Source organism: Wolffia australiana, chromosome 11, assembly GCF_029677425.1.
Source record: "Wolffia australiana isolate 7733 chromosome 11, ASM2967742v1".
Taxonomy (NCBI): Eukaryota; Viridiplantae; Streptophyta; class Magnoliopsida; order Alismatales; family Araceae; genus Wolffia; species Wolffia australiana.
Window position 1 is genome coordinate 8,548,568 of NC_135845.1, and position 19,073 is coordinate 8,567,640.

The 19,073-nt window shown below is 39.5% G+C and overlaps 2 protein-coding genes across 4 annotated transcripts; both read left to right on the top strand.

Annotated features, from left to right (window-relative positions):
• The first annotated feature begins 277 nt into the window (after window positions 1-277).
• Window positions 278-13,119, top strand: ALY3 (DNA binding protein). 3 transcript variants are annotated; one of them, XM_078582652.1, is made up of 21 exons: window positions 278-640; window positions 1,471-1,587; window positions 3,085-3,183; window positions 3,361-3,423; window positions 3,712-3,789; window positions 5,621-5,822; window positions 6,578-6,646; window positions 6,731-6,834; window positions 6,925-7,252; window positions 8,048-8,131; window positions 8,490-8,707; window positions 8,800-8,856; window positions 9,066-9,347; window positions 9,452-9,630; window positions 9,702-9,984; window positions 10,837-11,079; window positions 11,189-11,353; window positions 11,439-11,575; window positions 11,658-11,865; window positions 12,023-12,205; window positions 12,613-13,119. In XM_078582652.1, exons 2-21 carry the CDS (start codon window positions 1,486-1,488, stop codon window positions 12,808-12,810), a joined length of 3,282 nt encoding a protein of 1,093 aa, XP_078438778.1. In that variant the 5' UTR covers window positions 278-640; window positions 1,471-1,485; the 3' UTR covers window positions 12,811-13,119. The 3 variants fall into 3 exon arrangements, with proteins under 3 accessions (XP_078438778.1, XP_078438776.1, XP_078438777.1); XM_078582650.1 differs by having other exon boundaries at window positions 6,578-6,834; XM_078582651.1 differs by having other exon boundaries at window positions 278-474; window positions 6,578-6,834.
• A 1,570-nt stretch (window positions 13,120-14,689) lies between these two features.
• On the top strand, window positions 14,690-18,376 carry RPE (D-ribulose-5-phosphate-3-epimerase). Its single transcript, XM_078583004.1, has 10 exons — window positions 14,690-14,873; window positions 15,957-16,071; window positions 16,516-16,656; window positions 16,804-16,917; window positions 17,002-17,080; window positions 17,147-17,256; window positions 17,339-17,395; window positions 17,493-17,562; window positions 17,687-17,777; window positions 18,183-18,376. The coding sequence occupies exons 1-9, from the start codon at window positions 14,752-14,754 to the stop codon at window positions 17,734-17,736; spliced, it is 858 nt and encodes a 285-aa protein (XP_078439130.1). The 5' UTR covers window positions 14,690-14,751; the 3' UTR covers window positions 17,737-17,777; window positions 18,183-18,376.
• Window positions 18,377-19,073: the final 697 nt, after the last annotated feature.

Consider the following 19,073-nt stretch of genomic DNA (forward strand, 5'->3'; position numbering starts at 1 on the left):
ACTCATTCATATTTTGAAATAATTCCTTAAAGAACAGAAATAGTCGAAACGCCTTTTTCTCTGAATACCACCGGGAAGTACAATAAAACGAAATACAGGGGCTCAAGACAAATTTGTAGTTTTAAATCATTGAAATATTTCAAATAACTCCTTGAAGAACAGAAATAATATAAAACGCCTTTTCCCCTGAGATTTCAATTGGCAAATATAATAAAACGGAATACAGGGGCGCAGGAGGTATATATAGTTTTTAATCGTTCAAATTCAGAGAAAAGGATGTCCCTCCCTATCGTCTCTCTCTCTCTCTCGGTCTTTGGTTTTGTATTTTCTCCGCTCCCTCTTCTCCTCCCCGCCAAATCCAGGCGATCTTCGAGGAGATTTGGGGGCTTCTAGGGTTTGAGCGAGGCGCGCCGAAGTGAAGATTTGTGCTGATCTACGGATCGAGGAAGGCTGCTCGCGATCTTCGGACACGAGGTTCGGAGAATTGTACTTTTTTTCTCTCGAGGAGCCAATTTTTTGCTTTCGCGGCTCGAATTTGTCCGGAATTCGACACGAAGGGTGTTTTTTCGGCGGAGATCTGATCGGAACTCGGCTTCTGCGGGGTCTGGCTGAGGGAGGAGTGCCAGGATTTTCGGATCTGGTGAGTGATTTACTTCGGTGTGCGATGTGGTTGGTGTGTTTCGGTGAGATGCGGGAGAGAGGATTTGGATTCTCGCCTTTTTGGACCTTAATTACGTCATTAGATTGTAGAACTGTTTCGCATTTCGGGTTGTTGTGGTGGATTGCTCTTGTTCTTCTCGCTTCTTCTTGTTTCCCCTCAAATCTCGCCGTTAGTCTATCTGTGTGAAAAATTTTCGGCTCCAAATCGCGTCTGATTTCAGTGATCCTCTGAATTTCTGTCATTCTTTGATTTCTTGTTGCGTTCTTTATGTTTTCTTTGATTCGGAGAGTTACTCATGTTTTTTACTAATTATTTATCTCGATTGATTTTTATCCGATGTGTTGGAAGATTGGCCTCTTGTAATTCTTTTAAAAATCTTTGGTCCTTTTCTTCTTTTCCTGAAACCTTCAGGAAACCTTCATAAAAGTGACGATTATTATGGACTTTTGGGATAATATTTATGTATGTACCTTCATCTTATTGAGTAGAGATATCCGAATATTTTTAAATTAGAATCAAGAAAGAAAATCTTCATTTTGAGAAAAACTTAACCAAGGTTTATAGTGTCTAAGGAAAAAGAAATGACTCAAATTCAATTACATTGGTTTTTTTAAAAAAAATTATCCGAATTTGCAAAGTGTGTATCTTTGCCTTCAGTGTTGATCTACGCGTGTTTTCACTTTTCGGCATTGTTAAGTTAGATATACCCGCTTGTTTGGAGCAATTCAATTTTTTTTTTCCATTTCAAGAAATACTATCACAGGGCTCTAGCTTTCAGGTTTTTAAACATGGTTTGTAATTATTTTCAGCAAGAGTGACTTCTCATGGCTCCTACACGAAAACCAAGGGTCATACACCCGCGCTTTAAACGAGCGGAAGATTCACCCGAGAAGGATGGCCACAATTCAAATAAAAGCAAGACGAAAGTAGGTTTTCTTTTTTTAGGTCCATTTTTCTTCGGTTATTCATTTTTTTTCTTTTTCCATAATCTGGCGGCGTTACTGAAATTACTAAACATTGTTCCCTTGGATTTCGACTGTACCTCCCGTTCGGCCTTTCGTTGCCCTGTTTTTATGGGGCATAGGCACATACAAGTCTCATGTGGATCTCTTTGCAGTCTTTTTTTTCTTTTCTTTTTTTTTTTTCAAAAATCTGGTCATATTTTGTTTAGCGTACAAAAGGATATCTAGCATACATAAGCACATAGAGATCTTTATGTAAACCGTAAATGATATACATGTAGATCTCTATGCGCTTGTCATTGTTTAGATAATATTTATGGTGCAAAAAGGCGCATGAAGATCCATAGGTATATCATTTATGTAAAATATATGGTCTATAAAACTCTCTTAGATTGACTTTAGTTCCCTATTAAAGGATATTTTGACATGATATTTCCCTTCAAATACTCATAGCTATACAGAAAGTATCTTAATTTTGGCGCAGTCTGGCGACCAAATATGACACCAAACCATTTTTTTTGAAACATGAATGGGACAATCTCCTGACGAATTGGTGACCTTCCCAGTATAGTCCCCCTCGGCCAATCCAAAAAATAGGACCAAGCCCCCCTTTCTCCAACCATCACCTGGGGAAATCATGCCGCCTTGAGTCCTTCCAACTCATGTACGACCCCATTGGTAGAAGCCACCCTGCCCTTTAATAACACTTGTTTCAATGCAATCAGATGGCCCACAGCGCCGCAGGTTCTGGATTGAGCCCCAGAACGCCTCTTCAAAAGTCACATCCACCCTTGATATCCCCTGGCTGGCCTAAATCATGCGAGCAAAAGGGCATTCGAAAAATAGATGTTGTCAATCGTCTTCCCCTCTTGAACATAACAGCAAGTCTTTTTGCTGCACATGAATCTACATGTCCGTATGATTGTCAGGTCCCCTTCTCGCCACTCTCAGATCCTCGCGTATGCCCTACAGACCGAAAGAGGGCCATTTACCCATATCCAACCATCTTGTTCCCTGCCTGTTGGCCTTAACTGGACCAGGGGCTGCTGCATGTCCAGGAATTATACAACCCTCTGGTCGGATAGGGTACCGTGTAAGATGGGGTTCCATGATCCATCCCAACAGTCCATGTTTCACCAAACTAAATATTTTGAACTTAATTATCTTTTTCTACTCTGTTTATCTGTGTTTTGGATGCTCATAATCCATAATGCTATCCTCATGCAGACGTATAGTTCAGTTGCCCAAAGCATTAACTTGTGGGAATCAAAAATTTATTGCTTAGTTTAATTTTGTGTGAGAAGTTGCGGATGGATTTTCCCTTGTCAAAACTGTGTCCATTTTCTGTAAAAGTAAAATTAGCTTATTAATCTTATGCGGGAGCTATCACGCTGCTCAGTTAATCTGACAGATTTTCTCCTTTTGGTTGCACTATTTGATTGTTATCTCATTATTATGCAGAAAAGAAAGCTTTCTGACATGCTGGGTTCCCAATGGAGTAAGGAGGAGCTTGAGCGCTTCTATACAGCATACAGAAAACATGGAAAAGATTGGAAAAAGGTTTAAAGTCTGTTTCCTGGATTTTAAGTTGTCTTGAGACTAGGCCATTATCCAATTAATGAGACCTGTTATTGCTGGAACTTTACATTGATGTGCAACCTTATGAAAATAGTTTTCTTATTGTTGATTTTTTCATGTCTATCTTATTCTAATTTTATCCGTGATCCAAATTATTAGGTTGCGGGTTCAATACGAAACAGAACCGTCGAAATGGTGGAGGCACTCTTTAACATGAATCGGGTAAAGTAATATATTTTATTTCTTAGTTGTTGATCTCACTCTCTTTTATCTTGCACTGTGAATGAGATTTGGTCTTAGATCTATGCTTATTCCCCACTTCAAGATTTTACTGTAATTTTTGTTTTTCATTGGCAGATTTTTCTCATTGGTTTGTAATTCTGGGGTTCATTTTTCTCTTTTTAAAATTTTCACATACTTTTCTAACTGTCATCATTTTTTCCATACTAGTGTCCCTTAGTTCATGGTTTCACCTTTTATCTTGATCATTCGAATTCCACTGAATTTCAGGCATACCTGTCTTTACCGGAAGGGACAGCCACTGTAGCTGGGTTAACTGCTATGATGACTGATCATTACAACATCCTGGTAAGATCTTTGGACCGTTCTTCTGGTATTTTTTGCGATGATCCATTTCAATTCTGGCTGATGAATTTTTTCAAAGATTATATAGCTACTCTCTGCCTACACTATGATGTTCACGATCAGTAGATCTCTTTATATCTGATCAGTAACTAATTTTGAGAGCCTAAATGGATCTTCTGCTATGGATTTCGATGGTTTTACTTTCTCATTTTTTTACTGCCCTCATGAACAGAGGGCTACACATATTTCAAGGGGAAGGGGATAATATCAGTGAGGAATGACCTACGTGCCCCTAAAGGGTCCTAGAGTGCCAAAGATAACACCTGGGGGTTTTTAGGATCTTATAGTTGGAGATGTGTAGAAATCTGATGTCAATGGCATTTCGTATAGAAAAATATGGAAACTGTCAAAATATTCAGGTACGGTTGATTGGGACAAGGGAAACAACTCGTTGACAGAGAAAGAGATGAGAGGGAGGGAACGGGATAGAAAGGAAAAATGTGGATAGAGCAGCAATCACGAAGGTTGAGCTTCCCCCTTTCCTGGATTGCAGGCCTGCTCCTGCTTCCCAGTCTACAGTTGCAGTCTGCAACTGATTCTTGAAGTCAAGTATTCGATACCCCTCCTGGCTTGTGCTTGATTTATACCCTCCCGGTTCTTCTCATTGGTCGAGCCTTCTTTTTCGTTTTTGGTAATTCTTGGAAAAGAAGCGACTCGTATCAAAATCTCATCTGGGTTTCTCCGTTGAAAATCCATTCTGCTGTTGAAATCTCAGGTGAGAGAAGTGTGATATTCAGATGAAAACTTGATTTTCCTGTGGACTTACCTGTTGTATCAGTTTCTTATCGTCTACATACTTCTTCATTGTTCTTTAAGAGCTGCAGACCAAGCTTAACCCTATCCTTCTGTCTATCTGCTGCTTAAGGTTACAACGGATTCTTGATTCATAGTTCATCATTTTTTATGTTCATTCTTATGATTTTTCATTTATCTGAAGCATAGGGTTTATCGTTTGCAATTAAGGTATTTAGGGCTTCGGATTGTTGTATTTTCTAAGCTTGTAGGGCACTTCATAGGATAACAAGACCATTTTTGAAGCTTCTCCAGGTTTTGTTCCGATATTTTCTTTGCTTCTACTTTTTGTTCGACAGATAAACTGCTTTGTGTAGAGCATCTTTGCTCCTCCATTGAAGATTACTGAACTTTTTTAAAAAATGGTCTCAGACAATTGGTTTCACCAAGTTTAGGATGAAGAGTAGTGTTATTTTGGTTTTCCATTATTTTCAGTTTCTAGAGTTATGCTTTAGGGAAACCCTGTCGGTATCCCCATAGTGTCGATATGACTTGTGTTGCCACAGTGAGATTGTATACCTGGTGACGAAAATAGCAAATTGAAGAGTTGTGCCATCTGCTTTTGCTTCCTAGTGCACTCTCCGCAATAGAAAGCACCTGGCTTCTTATCGCTGAATTATTTGAAGTCGTTTCTTGTTCAAATTCAAAGTGCCTGGATGCATGTAGTTTTTTTTTGCAAAAAGATTTGTCTTGCTCCTTATTTCATCACTCTCAACAGGAGCTTTTTTCTTCATGCTGAGACGCTACATTTTAATTGTGGTTGATTTCTCATTACTTATGCGATGGAGATACACCTGTTGCTTTTTTGATTAAAATTCTTCTAAGACTTATTATGATTAACAGAAAAATTATGCAGTTAAAGTTTCCAATGTGTTTTTGTTAAGTTACTGTAAATTGTATGTTATTTAGGTTGCATGTTCGAAAGTGAACTATCTTTTATGGTTGAATCACTGACAGTTTTTTGAACGGAATATCTTTGTAGGAGGGTACTGACAGTGACGATGATAGCAATGAACCACAGACATCAAGCAAGCCTCAGAAACGCCTCCGGGGAAAATTTCCTCCGGTTAAAGGAACATCAAATTTACCTCCGGATTTCTCTCCATATCAATCAACGACGGCAAATTATGGATGCCTGTCTCTATTAAAGAAAAAGCGGTCAGGAGGTAACTCAACTGTTTTAGGTGAGTCGTTTACTTTAGACCTGGATCAGATGATTGGCCTCTTACGTTTATCAAATATCTGGAAGTCCACGATAAATCGTACTAATCCTCTGCCAACAAGTCGCTTGTCCTCTCGATGATTTGAAAATATGACTGGCAAAAGGATCCCAATTCCTGTCTATTTCTTTGCAGAATATTAACAAATAATACAAAATATTCATGTTTTCTTGGGGTGGTCAACGGCTCTTCTGTTCTATCATATATAAGGTTTTAATTCATCGAATGGAAAGGGTTTCGAACATTTTATTACTGAAGGGTTGGGAAGATATGTTAAGATAAAAGTTGTGGATATGACTTCATCTTGGCAAGCATTACAAAAGTCAGATTTAGTGATTTTCTCTTCCACTGTGTAATTGTCAATTCTCCAGCCACGAGAGTTTTTGGGTAATTTCAAACTTAATGTATGATCTTTGATTTTGTACTTCGACTATAGTCTTCAAATACGAATCAGAACATTCATCAATAATTGTAAATAATCTGTCCTGAATTTACTACCTGGCTGTTGCAAAATATTTGACATTTGGTTCTCAATGATATGTGTTATGCTATTTGTATTTGAGATTCCCTATTGAAATTAATTTCTCTTGCTCTTTAATTGATGCAATGTATTTGTTTTGCCCAGATATTCTTCTAAGCTGAGATCAGATATTGCATTATTTGACTTGCAGTTGAAGTTGGATAGCCTCAAATGATAACTAATAAATGTTTCCATTCAGGAAATAAACCTCGAGCTGTTGGGAAAAGAACCCCGCGCTTTCCTGTTCCATGTACATACGACAGAGAAGGTACAAACTTAGTCTCCACTCCTCGCAAGTTGGTCAAACCGGAGAGAGATGCGTATGAAGATGGTGTCCATGTGGCGGCATTAGCTTTGGCGGAGGCATCTCAAAGAGCAGGCTCACCTCAAGTGTCCAGGACCCCACTCAAAGCAGAGCAAACTAAACCATCTCCAGTACACAGCGGTGAAAGGAAGGTTAAACATAAAGAGCTCTTGATTCTTTCTCATAATTATTGGCATACTTTTCAAATCTCAATTTCTTTCTAATCGTCTGTATCTTTCTAGATGGATGGGCATTGGAAGAATGATTATTGTTCTGAGGGCAGTTTAGGAAGCGTTGAAGCGGAGACGGGCGGGTTTGCTGGTGAAATTGGATATCGTCATGATTCAGAGAGTGGGCATCCTTCTGAAATCAAGAAATTCAGAAAAGCAAAGGGATGTAACTCAACGGCTGTTGGTTTTGAAGATAATATTTTGGATGAGGATGTTCGAGAGGCTTGTAGTGGTACTGAGGAAGGACCAAGCAACAGAAGCTCAAAGGCTGAGATCGATTCAGAAGCTTCTGGACGTAAAGGTGGTACGAGGAAGAGAAATAGGCAGCTCTTCTCTGGAGGTTAGTCGTCACAAACTATCCTTGATCCACTGGTGATATTTCTGCAATCAACTGTCAAATGAAAAACTAAAAAATTCCCTCTTAGATTCGTATAATTGATAATCAGTTTAATGTGATTATGGATGACGTTTGGATCTTCAGGGAAGAGTCTGACATTGTGGTTGATCATTGATGCCATAGACCGTATTTTTTGCAATAATGAGCGCTTATATCCCCTGGAGTTAAAGATTAATTTGGACATCTTTTTTTTTCTAATATTGAATATGATTTTGACATCTAGTCATTCACATGGTGACTTTGAGATAGTTAAGTCATCTTTAATGACCGCGTGAAACCAATGAGCTATTATTTAATTACCCTACTTGTTAGATTCCAGGGTTAAAATGTCACTCCCTAATTTCTCAGGGGTTTGTGTAAAAAATGTAATAGTCTATTTGCCTATTTAAGGCAGATGGAACGTGAATGACATTGAGCAATTCCACTTTTTTTCTAGGGTTTATTCTCTGCTCCCAGGGTGGTGGGCTCCTCCCATAGCCCTGCCTGCATCTCATTCTCTTCTCCGATCAGCCAAGAGCTGACACTATTTAACTTCATCTAGTGCTGGAAACTGCAACTACTTATTGATTTTTGATTGGAGAATCCCTTGATTTATGTACTTTCCCGACTTTATTGGTCATGCTTTTTTAGAAAGTGGGATCGATTACCCACTGCCCAGGAGTTGTTTTAAATTCATTACGAAGGCTGTCCAATAATTCCTTTTAGATGCATCCATTTGATTATCATTTTTTATTGCAGACGAAAGTGCTGCATTGGATGCACTGCAGACTTTGGCAGACTTATCATTTAATATTTTGCTACCTGGCGCAGCTGTTGAATCTGGTATGAACTACAAAGGCAAAGTGAATCATTTAAGTTCTTCAATTTGAATTTGATTTGTGGGACTGGCGTCAATGACCTTTTTCATTGTCCACGTTTAATTTCTTTTCATGTCGTTACCTTTTAAGATTTATAATATTGGCCTCTTGTTGTTAACTAATCTAAGATCCCTGCTTGACTAATGATTCTCTCCTAATTTTATGTTTTCACAGTTACTAGGGTTTAGAAACATATGATCAAATGAAACGTAGGACTCAAAGATGATTAAACCTTGCCTTCATAGTTTTCTCTTTCTCTTCAGTTCTTGACCTCCTTTTGACAAATATAATCTAATCTCTTGCATTTTATGATATTATGTCAGAGTCATCTGTGCAGCCTAAAGATGCAAATGTTGCCGAAAAATCTGGTATAGCTGGCCTAAGTGCAAGAGAGAAAAAAGATAAGAGTAAATCTGCAAAAAAGAAGGTTGGGCCACTGTTAAGCACACGACGAGGAGCCAAGCAAAAAGAAGTATCCCCCGATGAAAAAAATCTTTCAGAAGTAAACAATCAACTGCCCGTCCGCAGATATCGGAAAAAGGTTAGAAGTTTCCTAATTATTACGTTTTCTAATAGCTCTCTTTTTTTACTGTCGTCAACCTTGCTAACTATTGTGCATTATTTTTCTTTCAGAATTTAAAAGACGAAGAAAGTGAAGGTATTGTTCCTGCGGAATCTCCGGTGCAAGAGGTGAAACATAAAACTTTTTTCAATTCTTTTGTTTCTATTCATCCCAGTTAGCTTTTACTATAACATATTTGTTGTGCCCGATTTTGATGCTTTTTAATTAGAAATTAATTCAGTGGATTGGTAAATTCCTAGTTCATCTTGTGGCTGACAAGACGCTATCTATTTTTATGAATTAAATTCCTAAATCAATGTTTTTTAATTACTTCCAGCCAAAAGCCGAAGAATTAAAGAAATCTGTGGGAAGAGGGAAAGGCGGGACTCATCTGACGAGTCAGAAACCAGGAAAGATGCTCAAACCTCAAGAACCAGCCTCCTCAGGCTCCGAAATATCACGGAAACCGACAGATGAGAAGGAATCTACTGCTCAAGTTCCAGGGGAAAACAAACGGATACATACCCTGAAACATACAAATCGACGGAAGGCTTTTCTGAAGACTGCTTTATCCCAGGGTGTGAAGCGTTCAGCAAGCGACGAAACTAGTGAAATTAAGGTAATATGCCGGTGGAATATATGTTTCACCTTTCAACTACACACACTCTTGTTTTTTAATTCTTTTTTTTTTTAATTTTTGACTCTTGGCTTGTTGCCTTGTAGGCAAGACTTTCGAACTGTTTGTCATCTCCTTTGCTGCGTCGATGGTGTATGTTCGAGTGGTTTTACAGTGCAATTGACTATCCGTGGTTCGCAAAAAGCGAGTTCGTCGAGTACTTGGATCACGTTGGACTTGGCCATATACCAAGACTGACTCGGGTCGAATGGGGTGTCATAAGGAGGTAACATATAATTGTTTGATTAAATAGTCTAATTATTGACTATTAAATGCCGGTGATTTCTGTGGGAACAGCTCGCTTGGTAAACCTCGGAGGTTGTCGGCGCAGTTTCTTCGAGAGGAAAGGGATAAGCTGGAGGAATACCGCGAGTCAGTGAGAGCGCATTATGCCGAGTTGCGCAGTGGCAGCAGGGAAGGACTTCCAACTGATTTGGCCCGGCCCTTGGCAGTAGGCCAGCGAGTCGTGGCTTGCCATCCAAAGACGAGAGAGATTCACGATGGGAGCATCTTGACTGTTGATCGGAACAGGTGCAGGGTTCAGTTTGATAGGCCCGAGCTGGGAGTTGAGTTCGTTATGGTTAGTATTTTTTCTGCGGCCATTAGATGCCCGCCGATTTCTACTTCTATCGAGCTTTTTCATGTTATTATTAGTATTAATTATCTTGATATTGCAAGTTTTATTCTTTGAACCTTTATCTTAATAAGAAGGTAAGTAAATAGAATGATCTCGGTTATGTATCTATGTAAGTAATACACTGGTTATTCTAATTTTTTTTCCCGAAAGATGACACTGGTTATTCTACTACTTTCCAGGATATTTCCAGTTTTATTCCTCTTGTCCTGATGAGAATCCGAGGGATGGAAATTGAATGATCTTGGTGATGTATACATTTATCTACCACGGATTATTCTCTCTTTTCCAGGATACTTATTATTAAACTTCTTTGATATTTGACTCTGTTATTCTTTTAGACTTTATAAGGACCCAATGACTTTGAAATTGAATTATCTAGGTTTTGTAACGATTGATGCAATAATGATTATTCTCTCTATTATGGGATATTTATTATGAACATTTTTCAGTGTATAGAGTTTTTATTCCTTGAATCTTAATAAGAACCCAATGACGTGGAAATCAAAATATCTCAGTTATGCATCTATTATGTACTACTGATTATTCTCGCCTTTTCCAGGATATTTATGTTTATTTTTGATTTCGAATAAAAAATGAGCTGTAATTTGATTGATATCGAGAGGAAATCTATTTTCCGTACAATTAGTTCTGTACTTTTCCAGGATATTTATTATCAACATTCTTCATTGTCTTTCGAGGATATTTATTTATTTATTTTTATTCCGAATCATCATGATAGCCTGAGGACTTAGAAATTTAATTATTTATTTACCACTGATTATTCTATTTTTCCAGGATATTGATTGCATGCCCTTGAATCCATCGGAAAACATGCCGGATGCTCTCAGGAAGAAGAGCCTCGTATTGGACAAAGTCTCGGAATCTTTCTACGAAGCGAGACAATTCTCGCAGGCACCGGACGGGAGATTAGGAGAGCCGACGAGGCTTTTTTCAAGTGAAAATTTGGACAACACCGAGGGAGTCTGCAGCACTGCGCCGCCCACTTACCCGATAAACACGCTAATCAAGCAGGCAAACGTCAGATTCCTCTTCCCTACTATTTGTTCATCTCTAATTTATAAAGAGAAAAAAAAAGATTCAAAATTTTTAAAATTTTTTTATTAACATATTCCTCCGTTTTACGCAGGGAGACACTATTGATGCCATTGCAGTGGCCAAAGCTGCAGCGAGTGAAGTGGCGGCGGCAGCCCAGCAGGCAATGTACGCTCAGCCCTGCACGCTGGCCCATATCCAAGCCCGAGAGGCTGACTTGAAAGCCCTTGCCGAGTTGACACGTGCCCTCGATAAGAAGGTATATCCCTATCGCGGGTCCCGCTTATTTCCATTTTTAAAAAAAAATAAAAAAATTAAATGTCTTTTTTCTGTGTAAATTACAGGAGGCGTTGTTGACAGAGCTGAGGAACATGAATGAGGAGGTGTCGACGAAGCAGAAGGACGGAGAGCCCATCAAAGAATTCGACCACTTCCGGAAGCAGTACGCCATGGTCCTGTTGCAGCTCAGAGACGCCAACGATCAGGAAAGTTGAAGATTTTATTTTATTTTATTTTCTAGTTTTTTCTTAATTTTTTTTTAAAATTCTCCCTTTTTTTTTTCTTCAGGTTGCCGGCGCGCTGGTGTTTCTTCGGCAGAGGAACACCTACTTGGGAAATGGGGTGAATGCCGGCTCTGGGGCAGGCGGCAACGGGGGGCAAATTGGTCATTCTACTTGTCCTGGGTTTCAGGAGCCGCCCGGGTCCCACATCCTGGACATCATCCAAGGATCAAGAAGGAAGGCGAGGGCACTGGTCGACGTCGCCACCAATGTACCACGGCGTGACCCAATTCATCTCCTCTTATGAAAATAAAAAAAAAAGTTTTCTAAGAATTTTTTCTTCTCTGATGAAAAAAGAAATAAGATGAAAAATCTACAGTTCCTTTTTTTTTAATTAAGAAATTATGGCCTTGGGGGTTCCTTTTCAGGCCATGCCCAGGGTGAAGAAAGGGGAAGATGCCTTCGACCGGATAGGAGAAGCCCTGGACGAGGCAAAACCTCCGGGGACATCCGGGACGTCCCCTGAGGATCACGTGAGGAGATCGGACGGCGATGCATGGGTCCCCGGCGATCTCATCTCATCCTGCGTGGCGGCACTGATCATGATTCAGGTGATGATGACGATGACGATGACGATGATGATGATGATGATGATGATGATGATGATGATGATGATGATGATGATGATGAAGATGATGATGATGATGATGATGATGATGATGATGATGACGACGACGATGATGATGATGATGAGGAGGACAATGATGATGATGATGATGATGATGATGATGATGATCTGTTTCTTGTGGGTTTTTTTTGATCTGATGATGATGATGATGATGATGATGATGACGATGATGATGATGACGACGACGACGATGATGATGATGATGACAACGATGATAATGATGATGATGATGATGACGATGATGACGATGATGATGATGATAATGATCTGTTTCTTGTGGGTTTTTTTTTATCTGATGATGGGTTTTTTTTTTCTTTTTTGGGTTTGCAGACGTGTGCGGAGAGGCAGGATCCGCCGGCTGACGTGGCGCAGATCCTGGACTCGGCGGTGTCCACGCTGGAGCCGTGCTGCCCCCAGAATCTTCCCATCTTCCGGGAGATCGAATCTTTCATGGGCATCGTCAAGAACCAGGTGCTGGCTAAGGTCCCCTCTCTCTCCTCCCTTCCCATCGCAGAGCTTCACTCCTAGCCTCCATCTCTCTCTCTTCCTGTATCTATCTGTATTTCTATTTCTCTCTCTATCCCTATCTTTATCCTTTTCTCTCTATCTCTATCCTTCTACTTCTATCTCCTTTTTCCTTATCTATCTCTCTATCTCTATCTTCATCTCATCTCTTCTTAAATAGTGTCATTTCTTTTCTAGAGAGAGAGGGAGGGATCAAATATTCATGTGAAATAAGAGGGGCTTTCCATCTGAAGGGGGTGGGGCCCCTGTTGCTGACGTGGGTATTGTGGATGTATGTATTAATATAATGGCTTTGGAGGTTATTCTGTTGAAGGGCTCTGCGTGGTCGTGGGGGCATATCTTGAAATTTGTGAAAAACAGGGTTTGTTTCAAAAATAGAAAACGCAGTTATAACTTTAAATAAATTTCAAAAATAAAAAAAGTACAGCCTTTAAGAAGCTGTTGTATTTTAAAACGTTTTTATTCCTACATAATTAACTAATTTATGTTTTTAACATTAAATTATTATTAAATCTCATGCCGCTTTTTTTACCTGAAAAAGTGCAAGATTTTTACAAGAAAAACGCGCAGGAAGAGTTTATTCGAGAATGTTATGGATAAATAAGTGTTTCCCATTTAGTGTGATATTTATTCAGTAGAGAAAAAGATACCAAATAATAAATTATTTCATATTGAAAAATAGATCTATTCAAAACCATATCCAGATATTTAAATTCTTGTTGCTTTCTATCTAATATCTCTCTCTCTAGCCTCTCATCTCTCCACATTATTGGGCCTTCTTATTTCGCCAATCTCTATCTCTCTCTCCTCTCTCTCTCCCTCAGATAGTAGGCACATTCTCTGTTACCTATCACTTTCCATCCAATATCTTTCCATCTCTCTCTCTAAGCCTCTCACCCCTCTCAACTATGGCGCACTTCTATATCTCTCTCCTCACTCTTTCTCAGTTTCAGGTGGCATTCTCATTCTCTATTATCTCACTTTCCAGCAAATATCTTTCCATCTCTCTCTCTACCTAAGCCTGTCCCCACTCTCTAGTATGGGGGCACTTCTTATTTCGCCAATCTGTCTCTAACTTCTCTCCGTTTCAGATGGTAGGCTCACTCTCAGATACCTCTCACTTTCCATGACATATCTTTCCATCTCTCTCTCCATCTAATCTTCACACCTCTCTTCACTATGGGGGCACTTCTTTTTTCCTCAATCCCCATCTCTCTCTCCTCTCTCTTTTTATCTGTTTCAGATGCCATGCTCATACTCTATTCACACTTTCCATGAAATATCTTTTCATCTCTCTCTCTTTCTCTCTATCTAAGCCTGTCGCCTCTCTCTACTATGGGGGCACTTCTTATTTCGCCAATCTCTATCTCTCTCTCTTCTCTATCTCTCTTTTCATCTGTTTCACATGCCATGCCCATAAGCTATTACCCCTCACTTTCCATCACAATATCTTTCCATCTCTCTCTCTATCTAATCCTGCCACATCTCTTTACCATGGAGGGCACTTCTTATTTCCTCAATCCCCATCTCTCTCTCCTCTCTCTATCTCTTTATCTTTTTCAGATACCATGCTCATACTCAATTACCTCTCACTTTCCATGAAATATCTTTCCATCTCTCTCTCTCTCTCTCTATCTAAACCTCTCACCTCTCTCTACTATGGGGGTGCTTCTTATTTCCCCAATCCCCATCTCTCTCTCCTCTCTCCTTTCTCTCTCTCTCTCTCTCTCTATCTTTTCGATATTCTCTCAGATCATCTGGTCCTCACGTCTTCCCAAGAGACCAGATAAGGGAGGAGCAGAGCTGGCGCTTTCTGACACGTGGCGGCCTCCTATTGGGTCTCTCCCCACCTTTCGTGTGGCCGGAGCTCTGCTGATGACCCTCCAGTGAAGATCAAGGGAAGAGTCTGTACAGAGAAGAAGAGAGAAGAAGAGAGAGAGAGTAATGGCGGCAGCGGCTTCTTCTCCTTCTTCGTCGTTGTGCGCCACGGCGGTGCAGCTCCAAAAGAGCAGCCTCGCCGCGCAGCCCGTCTCCCTCGCTGCCCGCCCTGGAAGAACCATCCAAAGGTTTGTGTTTTTCTTTTTCTTCTTTGATCTTCTCCGGGAAATGGGTCGATGAGTTTATCGAGATTTGTGGAGGTTTGTGTTTTTTTCTCTTCTTTGATCTTCTCCGGGAAATGGGTTGATGAATTTATCGAGATTTATGGAGGTTTGTGTTTCTTTCTCTTCTTTGATCTTCTCCGGGAAATGGGTTGATGAATTTATCGAGATTGACGGAAGTTTGTGTTTTTTTCTCCTCTTTGATCTTCTCTGGGAAATGGGTCGATGCATTATCGAGATTTATGGAAGTTTGTGTTTTTTCTCCTCTTTGATCTTCTCCGGGAAATGGGTTGATGAATTTGTTTCTCTCTGTTCTTTGATCTGCTCCGGGAAATGGGTTTATGAATTTTATCGAAATTTATGGAGGTTTTTGTTTCTCTCTCTTCTTTGATCTTCTCCGGGAAATGGGTTGATGAATATATCGAGATTTATGGGGGTTTGTGTTTCTTTCTCTTCTTCGATCTTCTTCGGAAAATGGATTGATGAATTTCTGAGGAACTGGGTTGAAGCATCGAGAGCTGTTCGATTTGTTCTTGGTTTACTCTTTTTTATATTTTTTGGAGATAGGATTTGAAATTTGCCTCGTTCATCTTTTGGAGTGGAAGGGAAGAATTTCTTAGGAAACGGGTTGAAGCATCGAGAGCTGTTCGATTTGTTCCTGGTTTAATACTTTCTCTGTTTTCGGTGATGGGATTTCGAATTTGGAAGAGTAGAATTTGACTCGTTTGCTTTCTGATGCTGGAACATTTTAATGCAGAAAAAGAAGTTGTCGGTCGCACTCTTTTTAATCGAACTGTTTTTCTTTCTGTTCATCATATCATGATAAAAAAGAATCCGCTTTTCATCCTGCGAGACTCGCCAGTTTGCAAGATGGATATATATAAAGAGAGATAAAAAGTGGAGAATGAGAAATAGATTAATAGATTGATCTGTACATAATAGAGTGAGATATATATAAAGCGAGTTCTCAGTCATATTTTCAATCAAAATCTTGCGGCTAGATATCATTTTATTTATTTATCAACGCTTTTAAATTGTTTAATTCCACAGGAGGAGGCTGCAAACCACGATCAGAGCTACTGCCCGCGTTGACAAATTCTCGAAGAATGACATCATCGTATCTCCATCAATTCTCTCTGCCAACTTTTCTAAACTCGGAGAGCAGGTCGATTTCTCATACATTAACTGATCTCATCATCATCAAAATCTGAAGAAAAAGTTAGGATCATCTGGAAACTATTTATGCTTGAAAGATTATCGGTATTTATAAGTCAATGCATAAAAATTATCCTCTTTCTTCATCCGTTTTCTCCATGATCTAAACACGAACTGTTCATCATCATCGTTTAAATCCGAAAGAAAAAGTTAAGACCATCTATTAACTATATATGCTTCAAATATTATTTTTGTTACAAGTTAACACATCAAAATTATCCTTTTCTGCATCTTTTTTCTCCATTATCCGTGCATGAACTGATCTCATCATCATTAAAATTTCAAGAAAAATTAGGATCATCTAGAAATTAAGTCAACGCAAGGTCTACATTGCTCAGCCTCAGAATTTAATCACCTTTTTTATCATTTCTAACAATGGATTTCCATAATTCAGGTGAAAGCTGTCGAGCTGGCGGGATGTGATTGGATCCACGTGGACGTCATGGACGGACGTTTCGTGCCGAACATCACCATTGGGCCTCTTGTGGTTGATGCCCTACGCCCAGTGACCGACCTTCCCTTGGACGTGCATTTGGTATTTATTCCCTTGGATTCTATGCATAATTAATTACCCGTTAAAACTAATATCGAATTATCTTCACATCAGACTAATTTTTTTACCTTTTTCCTGAAATGTTTGGATTTTTTTGTCAATTTTTTAACTGCAAAATTTTCTTTGCAGATGATTGTTGAGCCGGATCAGAGAATTCCTGACTTCATCAAAGCTGGAGCCGACATTGTCAGTGTCCACTGCGAGCAATCTTCAACCATCCATTTGCACCGATCTGTTAACCAGGCATGACCCTTAATCCTTTATCATAAAAAATATATTTCTCATGAATTTGCTCTAAATAATTATTTCTTAATGTTTAATCATTAGATTAAAAGCCTGGGAGCAAAAGCCGGGGTTGTGTTGAACCCTGCCACTCCTTTGAGCGCCATAGAATATGTTCTTGACGGTAAGCTTTCCATCCCAGATTGAAAAAAAAATTGGATGATTTTTCTAAATTTTGGGGACCGAACAGCGGTGGATCTTGTTCTGATCATGTCGGTGAACCCGGGTTTCGGGGGCCAGAGCTTCATCGAGAGCCAAGTGAAGAAGATTGCAGATTTGAGAAGATTATGCAACGAAAAGGTAGAATTTGGTATAAATAAAAACAAAAACTATGAGCTAATCATGAATTTTGATGTTATGGGGATGGGTTTGATCATCACAGGGAGTGAACCCATGGATTGAAGTGGACGGCGGCGTTGGCCCGGCGAATGCTTATAAGGTGCTTATTGAGAGAGAAGATATTTAAATTTTAAACCACAAGCGAAGAGCATTATAAAGCCTAAGTCTGATTTAATGTTTTTCTCATAAATTTTCAGGTTATTGAAGCTGGAGCGAACGCTCTCGTGGCTGGATCTGCTGTCTTTGGAGCTAAAGATTATGCGGAGGGTGAGCTCAAATTCTTGAGTTATTATCTAAATCTTGTTACCCAGAAAAGGAAACTTTCACTGAGCCGGAAGGAAAAGAAAATAAAAATTTAGAAAAACTTCATGGCTTTGGGCTTTTTTTGTAGCTATCAAGGGCATCAAGACCAGCAAGAGGCCCGTGGCTGTGCCAGCCTGATTCTTCCAGAAAATCCTCGAATGATTTCGGTTTCCACACTGGTATGTTTCTCTCTCTAAATTAGACTATCATTGTGCTCTTAGTATGTCTAAAAAATGAACAAATCTTGTTGTGTTTCTCACTCTAAATTATTTTGTTTTCATTCCATATTTGACCAAAGTTTTAATTTTTTTGTCTAAAATGATTATATACTGTTCATTTTTAGAGAAATGAAAGATAAGAAATTTGTGTGTATTTCTCTCTCTAAGTTAATCTGTTTCAAACCCATAATAGGCCAAAGTTTTGATTATTTCCTCAAAAAATGAACAAACCCTGTCCATTTTAGAAATAAAACACTAAAAATTTTGCTGCGTTTCTCTCTCTAAATTATTATTGCTTAAACCTCCAGCCATTGTATTGCGTTAGACCAAGATTTTTATCTTTTTTTTGTGTATACAAACGTTCAGGATCTGCGGCCGCATGAAGAAAAACACCATAGTTCGGTGGAGCTGTTCAATAACCAGGATAGGATCTTAAACTGGATCACTGGCTGTTCCTCGAGAAAAAACAATGCCAATATTTATCCGATATATTTTGGGGACATCATCTGTTTTACGGGCATATCTTTTATATATATAAAGATTCCATTTAATGTTCAAAATGCGCAAAATGGTGGATGTTTATGATCGACCCTGATCGACCAGTCCAAGTCCAAGTCAAGTAAATCCGATACGCAGAACCCAAGCTGGCTCATTCAAGGTGGTTGATCTAAATTTGGACCAGTCAATCGGCTCACTAAACCAAATTATAATTTTTTTCAAAATTTTCCTTTTTCATGAAGCCCATTAGATTATAAAAAGAAGTTGTATATTTTGTTTTTATCGAACCACTTTTCTTTCTAGTGACTAATCCAGTCGTCGGATCCTTCAAATGGGGTCTCTTGATGGTTGCCTGGGTTAGGGATCTGCAGTCGTCATCCATCGTCCAATGGCAATAACAACAGTTAATATTGACGAGTGGCGAGTGGCGTCAACATTGACATTGAAGCGGCGGGCAACAGTTGCTTTGGCGAGTGGCGAGTGGCGTCAACATTGATATTGACGAATTTTAGGGACTCCACCGACAGACGACGTTGATGCTGTGGTCATTATTTTAGCCACATTCCGCTCCATGTATAATGCAGGGACGCGGACGAGACGATTTTTTCGTCCCGTGACGAAAAAATTGTCCCGTCCAAGGATACCGGATGAATTTTGGGACGAAAATTCGTCGCAGGGACCACCGGACGGGACGGTTCTCGTCCCGTGGGACGGAAAAATCGTCCGTACTGAGGTCTCCGGACGATGGACGGACGAGTC